Source organism: Pezoporus flaviventris, unplaced genomic scaffold (genome assembly GCF_033815535.1).
Source record: "Pezoporus flaviventris isolate CSIRO_AGI_PZ_B2104156 unplaced genomic scaffold, CSIRO_AGI_Pfla_v1 ptg000717l, whole genome shotgun sequence".
In the NCBI taxonomy this organism is placed as follows: Eukaryota; Metazoa; Chordata; class Aves; order Psittaciformes; family Psittacidae; genus Pezoporus; species Pezoporus flaviventris.
The window spans coordinates 59,636-71,255 of record NW_026893262.1 but is presented as its reverse complement, the minus strand read 5'-3'; the positions used below and the strand labels follow the sequence as shown (position 1 = coordinate 71,255).

The following is an 11,620-nucleotide window of genomic DNA, read 5'->3' as shown; positions in this document are numbered from 1 at the left end:
TGGGGGAGGGGGGGCGGCATCCCTGCCCCCCACCCCCACATCCCTGCCCCCCACCCCCACATCCCTGCCCCACCCCCACATCCCTGCCCCTCACCCCCACATCCCTGCTCCCCAACCCCCACATCCCTGCCCCTCACCCCCACATCCCTGCCCCCCCCCACATCCCTGCCCCTCACCCCCACATCCCTGCCCCTCACCCCCACATCCCTGCCCCTCACCCCCACATCCCTGCCCCTCACCCCCACATCCCTGCTCCCCACCCCCACATCCCTGCCCCTCACCCCCACATCCCTGCCCCACCCCCACATCCCTGCCCCTCACCCCCACATCCCTGCTCCCCCACCCCCACATCCCTGCCCCTCACCCCCACATCCCTGCCCCTCACCCCCACATCCCTGCCCCTCACCCCCACATCCCTGCTCCCCACCCCCACATCCCTGCCCCTCACCCCCACATCCCTGCTCCCCACCCCCACATCCCTGCCCCTCACCCCCACATCCCTGCCCCACCCCCACATCCCTGCCCCTCACCCCCACATCCCTGCTCCCCACCCCCACATCCCTGCCCCTCACCCCCACATCCCTGCCCCACCCCCACATCCCTGCCCCTCACCCCCACATCCCTGCCCCCAACCCCCACATCCCTGCCCCCAACCCCCACATCCCTGACCCCCCACCCCCACATCCCTGCCCCCCCCAACACTGCCCCACCCCCACATCCCTGCCCCCCTTCCCCCCAAATCCCTGCCCCCCCAATCCCTGCCCCCCTCACTTCCCCCCCCCCATCCCTTCCCCCCCCCCACCGGCAGCTCCTCTGCCCGCTCCAGGTACACCATGAGGATGGCGGCCGAGGGGGGGTCGGGTTTGCCCTGGATCGTTCGGTTCCTCTCCAGAACCTGTCAGAGATGTGGGACCCCCCCATTGACCCCATTATTGCCCCTCCCCCCATTGACCCCATTATTGCCCCTCCCCCCATTGACCCCATTATTGCCCCTCCCCCCATTGACCCCATTATTGCCCCTCCCCCCATTGACCCCATTATTGCCCCTCCCCCCATTGACCCCATTATTGCCCCTCCCCCATTGACCCCATTATTGCCCCTCCCCCATTGACCCCCATTATTGCCCCTCCCCCCATTGACCCCATTATTGCCCCTCCCCCATTGACCCCATTATTGCCCCTCCCCCATTGACCCCCATTATTGCCCCTCCCCCCATTGACCCCATTATTGCCCCTCCCCCATTGACCCCCATTATTGCCCCTCCCCCCACTGACCCCCATTATTGCCCCTCCCCCCACTGACCCCCATTATTGCCCCTGCCCCCCACCTCCTCCAATTTGGACGCATCCGCCAGGGGGCGGAGCCACTCCAGGCGCAGGTGGAGCCGGCCCTGCCCCCCCTCCTGCAGCGGGAACCACTGTGGGGCGGGGGGAGGGGGGGGGGTCAGCAATGGGGCTGCCCCACAGCGCCCCCCCCACCCCACCCCAGCGCCCCCCATCCCGGACCCACATCCTCCACCACCCGGCGCTTCATCACATCCCTCCAGGTCCAGCTTCAGCCTATGGGGGTTATGGGGGGAGGGAGGTGTAAGATGTGGGGCTGGGGGGGGAATGCAGACACCCCCCACCCCCCACACCCCCCCCCCGCCCCATTGGTACCTGCCCAAGAGGTCGTCCTGGTCCGGGTCCTTGTCAAAGAGCTCCACCTCCAGCTCCTGCCCCGGCACCTCGTGCACCACGAACTGGGGGGCACCCCCCATGCACGGCGGGGGGGGGGGGGGAATCAGTGGGGTGAGGAGGGGGGGTCCCCCAGCATCAATGGGGGTCTCTGGGCACCCATAACCATGCCCATGACGGTGGGGCTATGGGGGCTATGTGGGATATGGGGGCTATAAGGGCCTATGGGGCAATGGGGGCTGTGAGGCTATGAGGGATATGAGGGCTATGGGGGCTATGAGGGCTGTGGGGCAATGGGGGCTGTGAGGCTATGTGGGATATGAGGGCTATTGGGGCTCTGGGGTTATGTGGGCTCTGGGGCCATGGGGCCATGGGGCCATGGGTCTGTGGGTCTATGGGGCCATGGGGGGCTATGGGGCTATGGGTCTGTGGGTCTATGGGGCCATGGGGACTATGGGTCCGTGTGGGCTATGGGGCCATGGGGGCTATGGGGCCATGGGGGCTATGGGGCCATGGGTCTATGGGTCCGTGTGGGCTATGGGGCTATGGGGCTATGGGGTCTGTGGGTCTGTGGGTCCATGTGGGCTATGGGGCTATGGTGTCTATGGGTCTATGGGGGCTATGGGGCCATGGGTCTGTGGGTCCATGTGGGCTATGGGGCTATGGTGTCTATGGGTCTATGGGGCTATGGTGTCTATGGGTCTATGGGGGCTATGGGGCCGTGGGTCTGTGGGTCCATGTGGGCTATGGGGCTATGGTGTCTATGGGTCTGTGGGTCTATGGGTCTATGGGGCCATGGGTCTGTGGGTCCATGTGGGCTCTGACCTCGTGGAGCTCGTCCCAGTCCGGGTCCAGGCTGCTCCGCACCACGCGGCTGCGCGCCCCCTGCGTGCCCACGCGCAGCTCCGCGTAGGGGTCCGAGCGCGCCTCCAGGAGCCCCCCCAGGAACCGGTCCTTGGAGCGCAGCCCCCGCGCGCACCGGAGGTGAACGCGCAGCGCCCCCTGCGGGCAGCGGCGTCAACGGCACCGGAGCACCGGGACCGCGACCGGGAGGGGCGGGCGGGGAGGGATGGAGGGAAACGGGAATGGGATGGAGGGAAACGGGAATGGGATGGAGGGAAACGGGAGGATGGAGGGAAACGGGAATGGGATGGAGGGAAACGGGGAGGGATGGGAGGGAAACCGGGAGGGATGGAGGGAAACGGGGAGGGATGGAGGGAAACGGGAATGGGATGGAGGGAAACGGGAATGGGATGGAGGGAAACGGGAATGGGATGGAGGGAAACGGGGAGGGATGGAGGGAAACCGGGGAGGGATGGAGGGGAACGGGGAGGGATGGAGGGAAACGGGGAGGGAGGGAGGGAAACGGGAATGGGATGGAGGGAAACGGGAATGGGATGGAGGGAAACGGGGAGGGAGGGAGGGAAACGGGAGGGATGGGTACAGGGATGGGTGCAGGGATGGATGCAGGGATGGATGCAGGGATGGATGCAGGGACGGGTACAGGGATGGATGCAGGGTTGGGTACAGGGATGGGTGCAGGGATGGATGCAGGGATGGATGCAGGGATGGGTGCAGGGATGGGTGCAGGGGTGGGTGCAGGGATGGGTACAGGGATGGGTGCAGGGATGGATGCAGGGATGGATGCAGGGATGGGTACAGGGATGGGTGCAGGGGGGGGTGCAGGGATGGGTACAGGGATGGTGCAGGGATGGGTACAGGGATGGATGCAGGGATGGGTGCAGGATGGGTGCAGGGTGGGTGCAGGGATGGGTGCAGGGGTGGGTGCAGGGGATGGGTACAGGGATGGGTGCAGGGGTGGGTGCAGGGATGGATGCAGGGACGGGTGCAGGGATGGATGCAGGGATGGATGCAGGGGTGGGTGCAGGGATGGGTGCAGGGGTGGGTGCAGGGATGGGTGCAGGGGTGGGTGCAGGGATGGGTACAGGATGGGTGCAGGGGTGGGTGCAGGGATGGATGCAGGGTGGGTGCAGGGATGGGTGCAGGGATCCGGGGCTGGGTCGGGCCCTCACCCTCGGCAGCGGGTTCCGCAGCTCGGCCGCCTCCAGGCAGGTCGGGCACCAGCGGCACCAGGAGCCGGTTGGGCAGCACCAGGTAGGAGGCGATGGTGTCCATGAGCACCGAGTCCGACAGCGAGCTGGGAGGGGGGGGCATGGTCACAGCTGGGGGGGGGGCACAGATGGACCAAACCATCCCAGTGCAAGGGGGGGGGCTCACCTGAGGCCAGGGATGTCGAGCAGGTTCGTCATCCCCGTCCAGTTGATGTCCAAGGTCTGGGGGGGGGACACACACGGGTTAAAGGGGGGGGGGGGTGCAGACCCCATTTGGAGCCTGTTTTAAGGGGGGGGGCACTCACCGGGCGCCGGATGAAGAACATGGAAAGAGCCCCCACGATGGGCACATCCCCAAGGAGCGGCTCCAGGATGATCCGCAGCGTCCCATGGAGCTGGGGGGGGGGCGGGGGGTAAGAGGGGCTCCCCCCCACCATGGCTGTGACCCCATCCTGTGTCCCCCCCCCTCACCTGCATCCCCTTGACCCCCGCCTTGCAGAAGAACTTCTTCACCTCCACGTCGATGCAGATGTCCCCCACGTAGCTGGGAGGGAGGGAGGTGGGGGGGGGCCATGGGGGGACGGACCATGGGGTATCCGGACCCCCCCTTCCACCCCCCATAGCGGGGGGACGCTCACCTGATGTTGAGATCCAAGAGGATTTGCTTCCTATGGGCACCGGGATGAGCGCAGACCCCAGGACACGGAGGGCTGTGGGGCAGGGGGTGAGAAGGGGATGGGGGGTCCATGGGGTGCCCATTGGGGGGGGTCCGGGCAGGGTCCATGGGGTGTCCATGGGGTATCCATACGGGGGGTCCATGGGGGGGATCCATGGGGTACTCGGGGGGGTCCGGGGGTTCCCCACCTTCTCGCCCATGTCCACCCTGGTGAAGGTGAAGCTCTGCAGGTGGGGGCTGGAGGCCCTGATGGCCGGAGCCACCTGCGCCAGCAGCAGCTTCTCCATGAACTGCCCGAAGAACGGCCAGGCCTGCGCCAGCACCTGCGGAGCACGGGGGGATACAGGGATAAAGGGATACAGGGATAAAGGGATACAGGTACAGGGATACAGGGATACGGGTACAGGGATACAGGGATACGGGTACAGGGATACAGGTACAGGGATACAGGGATATGGGTACAGGGATGGATACAGGATACAGGGATGGATACAGGATACAGGGATGCAGGGATATGGATACAGGGATGGATGCAGGGATGGATGCAGGGATGGATACAGGGATGGATACAGGGATGGATGCAGGGATACAGGGAGAGATACAGGGATGGATACAGGGATGGATACCGGGATGGACGTAGGGATACAGGGATGGATACAGGGATACAGGGATGGATGCAGGGATGGATGCAGGGATGAATGCAAGGATGGATACAGGGATGGATACAGGGATGGATGCAGGGATTCAGGGATGGATGCAGGGATGGATGCAGGGATTCAGGGATGGATACAGGGATGGATGCAGGGATGGATGCAGGGATTCAGGATGGATTCAGGGATGGATACAGGGATGGATACAGGATGGGTGCAGGGATGGATGCAGGGATGGATGCAGGGATTCAGGATGGATGCAGGGATGGATACAGGATGGATACAGGGATGGATGCAGGGATGGATGCAGGGATTCAGGGATGGGTACAGGGATGGATGCAGGGATGGATACAGGGATGGATACAGGATGGATGCAGGATGGATACAGGGATGGATACAGGGATGGATGCAGGAATGGATGCAGGGATTCAGGGATGGGTACAGGGATGGATACAGGGATGGATACCGGATGGATGCAGGGATTCAGGGATGGATACAGGGATGGATGCAGGGATGGATGCAGGGTTGGGTACAGGGATGGGTGCAGGATGGATGCAGGGATGGATGCAGGGATTCAGGGATGGATACAGGGATGGATACAGGGATGGATACAGGGATGGGTGCAGGGATGGATACAGGGATGGATACAGGGATGGTGCAGGGATGGGTGCAGGGATGGGTGCAGGGATGGGTGCAGGGATGGGTGCAGGGATGGGTGCAGGAACGGAAGCAGGAAGCGATGCGCAGGCCGCGGCCTCACCTTGTTCAGCCATTCCGCCCTCTCCACGTCCGGGAAGCTGACCTGGGGGCACGGGCAGCGGGGTCACCCCGGGGCCGCTGCTTCCGGTACCGGGAAGGACGGGGGGGGGGGGGGGGGCCGCGCCCCTGACACCACCGCTCCCCCCCCCCGTGCGCGGCCCCGGCGCTCACCCAGGCCGGGAGCTCCCCGTTGCTGATCCCGAGCCCCTTGGCGGCGGCGCGGACCGCGGCCTCCTCGTCCCGGTGCAGGCGCGCGGCCGCGCGCATCCCGCGCTCCCGGGCGCGCCGCCGCCGCCTCCAGCCCGCGTAGAGCGCGAGCGCGAGCAGCAGCGCGGCCGCGCCGACCCCCAGCAGCCCCGCGGCGTACGCGGGCAGCGCCCACAGCAGCCGCCGGCCCAGCGCGCCCAGCGCCGCCCGCCCCGCGCCCCGCGCCTCCATCGCGGCGCCCCCGCTCCGCCCATTGGCTGCGGCGCGCCCCGCGGCAGCGCCGATTGGCCCCGTGCCCCGAGGCGGACGGCGCCCATTGGCTGCGGCGCGCCCCGCGGCTATTGGGCACGCGCGCCGAAACGGACGGCGCCCATTGGCTCGCGCCACGCCCGGTGGGGATTGGCTCCGGTCCCGGCACTGGACGGCGCCGCCTTGCGTTTATTGGCTGCATCACAGCCTGCTCCCATTGGCTCCTTCGCCCCGCACCGGATGGCGCCCATTGGCTGCGCCACGCCCGGTGACGATTGGCTCCGCTCCCGGCATAGGACGGGGCCGCCTTGCGTTCATTGGCTCCACCGCAGCCTGCTCCCATTGGCTCCTTTGCCCGCACCGGATGGCGCCCATTGGCTGAACCACAGCCTGCTCCCACTAGCTCAACCACAACTTGCTCCCATTGGCTCCATCGCCCCGCAACGGATGGCGCCCATTGGCTCCACCACAGCCTGCTCCCATTGGCTGCATCACAGCCTGCTCCCATTGGCTCCTTCGCCCCGCACTGGATGGCGCCCATTGGCTGCACCACGCCCGGTGACGATTGGCTCCGCTCCCGGCATAGGACGGGGCCGCCTTGCGTTCATTGGCTCCACCGCAGCCTGCTCCCATTGGCTCCTTCCCCCCGCACCGGATGGCGCCCAGTGGCTCCACCACAACTTGCTCCCATTGGCTCCATCGCCCCGCAACGGATGGCGCCCATTGGCTCCACCACAGCCTGCTCCCATTGGCTCCTTCGCCCCGCACCGGATGGCGCCCATTGGCTCCACCACAACTTGCTCCCATTGGCTCCATCGCCCCGCACCGGATGGCGCCCATTGGCCCGAACCACAGCCTGCTCCCATTGGCTCCTTGGCACGCACTGGATGGCCCCCATTGGCTCCACCACAGCCTGCTCCCATTGGCTCCTTCGCCCCGCACCAGATGGCACCCATTGGCTGCGCCACGCCCGGTGACGATTGGCTCCGCTCCCGGCACAGGACAGCGCCGCCTGCGCTCATTGGCTGCACCACAGCCTGCTCCCATTGGCTCCTTGCTATGCACCGGATGGCGCCCATTGGCTGCGGCGCGTCCCGCGGCTATTGGGCACATGCTCCGTGCCGGATGACGCCCATTGGCTGCGGCCCCCACCCCCGGTGACGATTGGCTTAGCTCCCAGCACAGGACAACAACGCTTTGCGCTCATTGGGTGCACCACAGCTTGCTCCCATTGGCTCCTTGCCGCACACCGGATGGCGCCCATTGGCTGCGCCACGTCCCAAGCCTATTGGCCCCGCGGCCCTCAACGGACCGCGCCCGCCCTGAGCCCATTGGTTGAACCACGCCCAGTGCTCCGCAGTGGACAGCGCCCATTGGCTGCCCAGCCCACTGTGGGGCGGAGCTTACGGGGGGGGCGTGCCCTCGGGCCGGTCACGTGCAGCACCGCCCGGTTCCCCCCTCCCTCCGAACGCCCCGGTACCGACCGCTCTCCGGTCACTCTCGGTTCATTTAATGGCTGCGAACGTTACAGGCCTCGGGGCCCCCCCCGCACCGGGACCAGGCCCCGGCACCGGCGGCAGTGTCCATACACAAGGCTCCTGGTGGGGGGGGGGGGGTTAAAACACAGCCCCAAGCTCCCCCCCCCCCCCCCCCGCCCCGGTGCTGTCCCAGGAGCCTCCTGCACCTTCCCCCGGTGCCGGCCCGGACTGTTCCAAAGCACCCCCGGGGGGGGGGCGTCAATGGGGCATGGCCGTGATGCGCATGCTCTGCGAGGCGATGGGGTAGGTGACCATGGGGGTGGTGGCGTGGCTCATGGTGATGCCCCCCAAGGGCTGCGCCATGGACACGGCCACCGGCGCCACCGAGACGGCCACGGGCGCCATGGAGACGGGGGGGGCCATGCCCTGGGCGATGGTTTGAGCCAGGGCGGCCGAGAGCGGCGCGATGTCGGGGTTGAGCGGGGGCGGCGCGGCCGTGGCCGGCGGAGCCGCCTGCGCCCCAGCCGGAGCCACCAGCTCCTGTTGGGCCACGGCGCGGGGCTGCAGGGCCTGGCTGCTGAGCGTGGTGTGCGTCTGCGCCATGCCCGGGTTGAAGCTGGGCACGGTGCCCACGGCGGGGGCCAGAGTCTGCTCGGTGGCGGCGGCGGCGGCGCTGGAGCTCAGCGTCATCACCTTGGCCTGGTTGCGGAACTGCGCGTTCTGCTCCAGCAGCACCTCGTTGGTGGCCAGCAGGTTGCTCACCTGCTTCTTGAGCTCCTCCACCCGCTTGCGGAGCAGCGCGTTCTCCTCCTCCAGCAGCCGCTGCTCCACCGTGGGGCCGCCGGCGCCGCCGAAGTCGAAGGCTTCGAAGTGGAGCCCGTCGCCGCGGCGCCGCTTGAGCAAGGCTCGTGCTCGGCCTCGTAGAGCCCCTCGAAGGCCTCGTAGCGGCGGGCGCCCGGCTCGAAGTCGCGCTGCAGGTGCTGGAACTTGCACTTGGCCCCGCGCTGGCAGTCGCCCTTGAGGAAGTCCCTGCAGATGGGCACCTCCTCCTTGCTGTTGGGGAGGTCCGGCGGGGGAGAGGCCCAGCCCCGCGGCCACTTTGTGGCGCAGGCGCGGCGGGAGCTCGCCCGTCTTCTTGTAGGAGTCCTCGTCCTCCTTGGAGCCGTGGATGAAGCGGCAGCTGAGCCGCACGCACTCCTTGTTCTGGAAGTCGTGGCAGAAAATGAACTCGTTCTTGCGCACGCCCAGGTTCGTGACCTCGCTCATGTCCGGGTGCCGGAACCGGCACCGCTTGCCGCGCTTGCAGACGGTTGCGCAGGAAGTCCCGGCAGATGTCATCGTCCGGGCTCCCCCCGCCGCCGCCGCCGCCGCCGCCGCCGCCGAGGCCCCCGCCTCCGACACCGCCGACGGCTTCGTCCCCGCTGCCGCCGAGGGGAACCCGTCCCGGTCCGGCATCGCGGGGCTGCGGGAGGGACGGGAGCGCGGTGAGGGTCCCCTCCCGGACACCGTACCCCCGCCGCCGCGTCCTCCATAGCGACCGCAACCCCCCGCCCTCCCGCTCCCTCCCCTCCCGGTTTTGTGCCTCCCCCCCCCTCCCGTCCCGTCCCGTCCCGTCCCGGTCCCGGCCTCACCCGCCCGCGGCTCGCCAGCGCCAACAATGAGCGGCCCGGTTGCGGCCGCTCTGCCGGGCAGGAAGCGCTCTATGGTGCTTCCGGGGCGGTGCGGAAGGACGACACGCGCGGGGATTGGCGGAGCGCAGTGACGTCATGAGCCGTGCGACGCTGCCGGTAAGCGCGGGCGGTCCCCGCTCGTTACCGGACGTTCCCACACTGACTCCAGCGGTGCCGTGAGTCCCGTTCACTGCCCCCCCCCCCCCCCCCCCCCCCCCCCCCCCTTACGGCCCTCCTCTACGCCCCCCCCCCCGTTACCGGACGTCCCCCCATTACCTCCGCCGTTACCTAAGTCCCTTCCCTCCTTCCCTGTTACCGGAACGCCCCCGTTGAGGAACGTCCCAACACTCCTGCCGCCGTTACCGGAGCCCTGTCCCGTTACCGTACTCCCTTCACTGTTACCTGATACCCCGGCCCCCGGTTAAGGCACGTCCCAGCACTCCCGCCCCGTTACCGTACCCCCGCCTCCGTTACCGGAGCTACCCCGTTATCGTTAAGTCTCAACACTCCCGTTACCGGAGCTCCTCCCCGGTTACCGGACGTGCCCCCATTACCCATAGTGGTAAGTCCCATCGCTGCCTTTCCCATTACCGGAGCCCCCTCCCGTTACCGGACGTCGGTCCCCCATTACCTCCATCATTACCGTAAGTCCCCTCGCTGCCTTTGCCATTAGGGAAGCCCCCCTCCCGTTACCGGACGTCCCAACACCCCCTCCCCGCTCCCCGCCGCAGGAACCACACGCTCGCTGTCACCACCAGCTTTATTCACAGCACAACGGCAGCCGCGCGGCCCGAACGCACCGGGGCCCCGGCCGGCCCTGCTCGCGGCCGTTACTTGGATCTCTGCCTCATCTTCCTCCGCTTGCGCTTCAGCCTGGGGAGGGGGGGGGAGCCCTCAGCGCCGGTACCGAGCCGGGAGGGGGAAGCGGCGGCCGCGGCCTCCCCCGTGCCCCGGAGGGCCGGGACCGGGGACCCCCGGCACGGGACGAGGGGAACGGGGGGGGGGGGGGGGGGGGGGGTCTCTACGTACCTGCGCATGCGCTTCTTGCGCCACTGCGGGAGCAGAGAGAGGCGCTCGTTAGTGACCGCTATCGCGACAGTGACCCCTATCGCGACAGGAAACCCGCCCGGACACCCCTCCTCTTCCCCCCACATCCCCAGTGTACCGGTAACGCGCTCCCGGTGCACCGGCACCCCCCCTCCCCCGCTGTCAGCCCATCTCTGCACCCCGCTCCCGCCGGGGCCCGGTCGGGGATGGAGCCCGCCCCCCCCCCGGGGCAGGCGGAGCCGCCATCGGCCGCCCCCCGCCGCTCACCTTGGCCCTCATGGCGGGGCGGAGACGCCGCCCTCAGTCCCGGCGGGCGGGCGGCGGCGGGGCCGGCGGATGGCGGCGGATGGCGGCGGATGGCAACGGGCACCCCGCAAGATGGCGGCAGCAGCGGCTGAGAGGCCTTTGCTTCGCGATGGGGCCTATTTATAGGGTGGGGAACGCGGCCACGCCCCCTCCCCGTGGCGCGGGGCACGACGGGAGTTGTAGTCCTCATCCCCGGGGCATCATGGAAGTTGTAGTCCGCCTCCCTCCCGCCGCCATTTTGCGGAGCGCTGGGGGTGAGATCCTCCCCCTCCAGCCCCATAGAGCCCCATGGAGCGGCTCCTGCGGGCCCAGCATTCCCGTTGGGAATGACGGGGATTGGTCCTTCCCCCTTATGGTCAGGGTTAATCCTACATCCATCCCCAGGAGCAGGCATGGAAACCGCATGGAAAACTTGCGGAAGGCTCATTGGGAATCCATGGAAAACTCTTGGAAAACCATAGAAAACTCACGGGAAAACTCATGGGAAATCCATGGAAAACCCGTGGGAAAACTTCATGGAAAATCCATGGAAAACTCACAGAAAACTCATGGGAAATCCATGGAAAACCCGTGGGAAAACTTCATGGAAAAACCATGGAAAACTCATGGGAAATCCATGGAAAACTCACGGAAAACCCATGGGAAACTCATGGAAAACCCGCACCAAGCGCCTCGTTCATTCTCTTTTATTGACTTTGGTTCAGATTTGCACGTCTGGAATTTGGGATGGAATCCGCAGCGATGAGGAGCGGACGCACGGAGCCCGGGAATGCTGTGTGCCCCCCCCCCCCCCCCCCCAATAGACCGGGATAACCAGAGCCGGAATTCAG

The 11,620-nt window shown here is 67.4% G+C and overlaps 3 protein-coding genes across 3 annotated transcripts; all 3 read right to left on the bottom strand.

Annotated features, from left to right (window-relative positions):
- Positions 1–802: 802 nt before the first annotated feature.
- ESYT1 (extended synaptotagmin 1) lies at positions 803–6,664 on the bottom strand (the record flags this gene model as incomplete). The annotated part of the gene is given in 15 exon segments (XM_061444165.1): positions 803–895; positions 1,328–1,417; positions 1,510–1,527; positions 1,628–1,741; positions 2,502–2,678; positions 3,710–3,742; positions 3,744–3,834; positions 3,915–3,970; positions 4,054–4,143; positions 4,220–4,292; positions 4,387–4,444; positions 4,597–4,747; positions 5,835–5,876; positions 6,005–6,457; positions 6,527–6,664. Coding segments are annotated over 15 exon segments (1,677 nt in total), but the record flags the coding sequence as incomplete, so codon positions are not given.
- Positions 6,665–8,019: 1,355 nt separating this feature from the next.
- ZC3H10 (zinc finger CCCH-type containing 10) lies at positions 8,020–9,222 on the bottom strand. The gene is given in 5 exon segments (XM_061444148.1): positions 8,020–8,669; positions 8,672–8,834; positions 8,836–9,075; positions 9,077–9,113; positions 9,167–9,222. Coding segments are annotated over 5 exon segments (1,140 nt in total). The 3' UTR covers positions 8,020–8,025.
- A 245-nt stretch (positions 9,223–9,467) lies between these two features.
- LOC133264224 (uncharacterized) lies at positions 9,468–11,070 on the bottom strand. Its single transcript, XM_061444164.1, has 4 exons — positions 10,752–11,070; positions 10,467–10,489; positions 10,131–10,310; positions 9,468–9,548 (listed from the first exon to the last, which is right to left on the bottom strand). Exons 1-4 carry the CDS (start codon positions 11,068–11,070, stop codon positions 9,468–9,470), a joined length of 603 nt encoding a protein of 200 aa, XP_061300148.1.
- Positions 11,071–11,620: the final 550 nt, after the last annotated feature.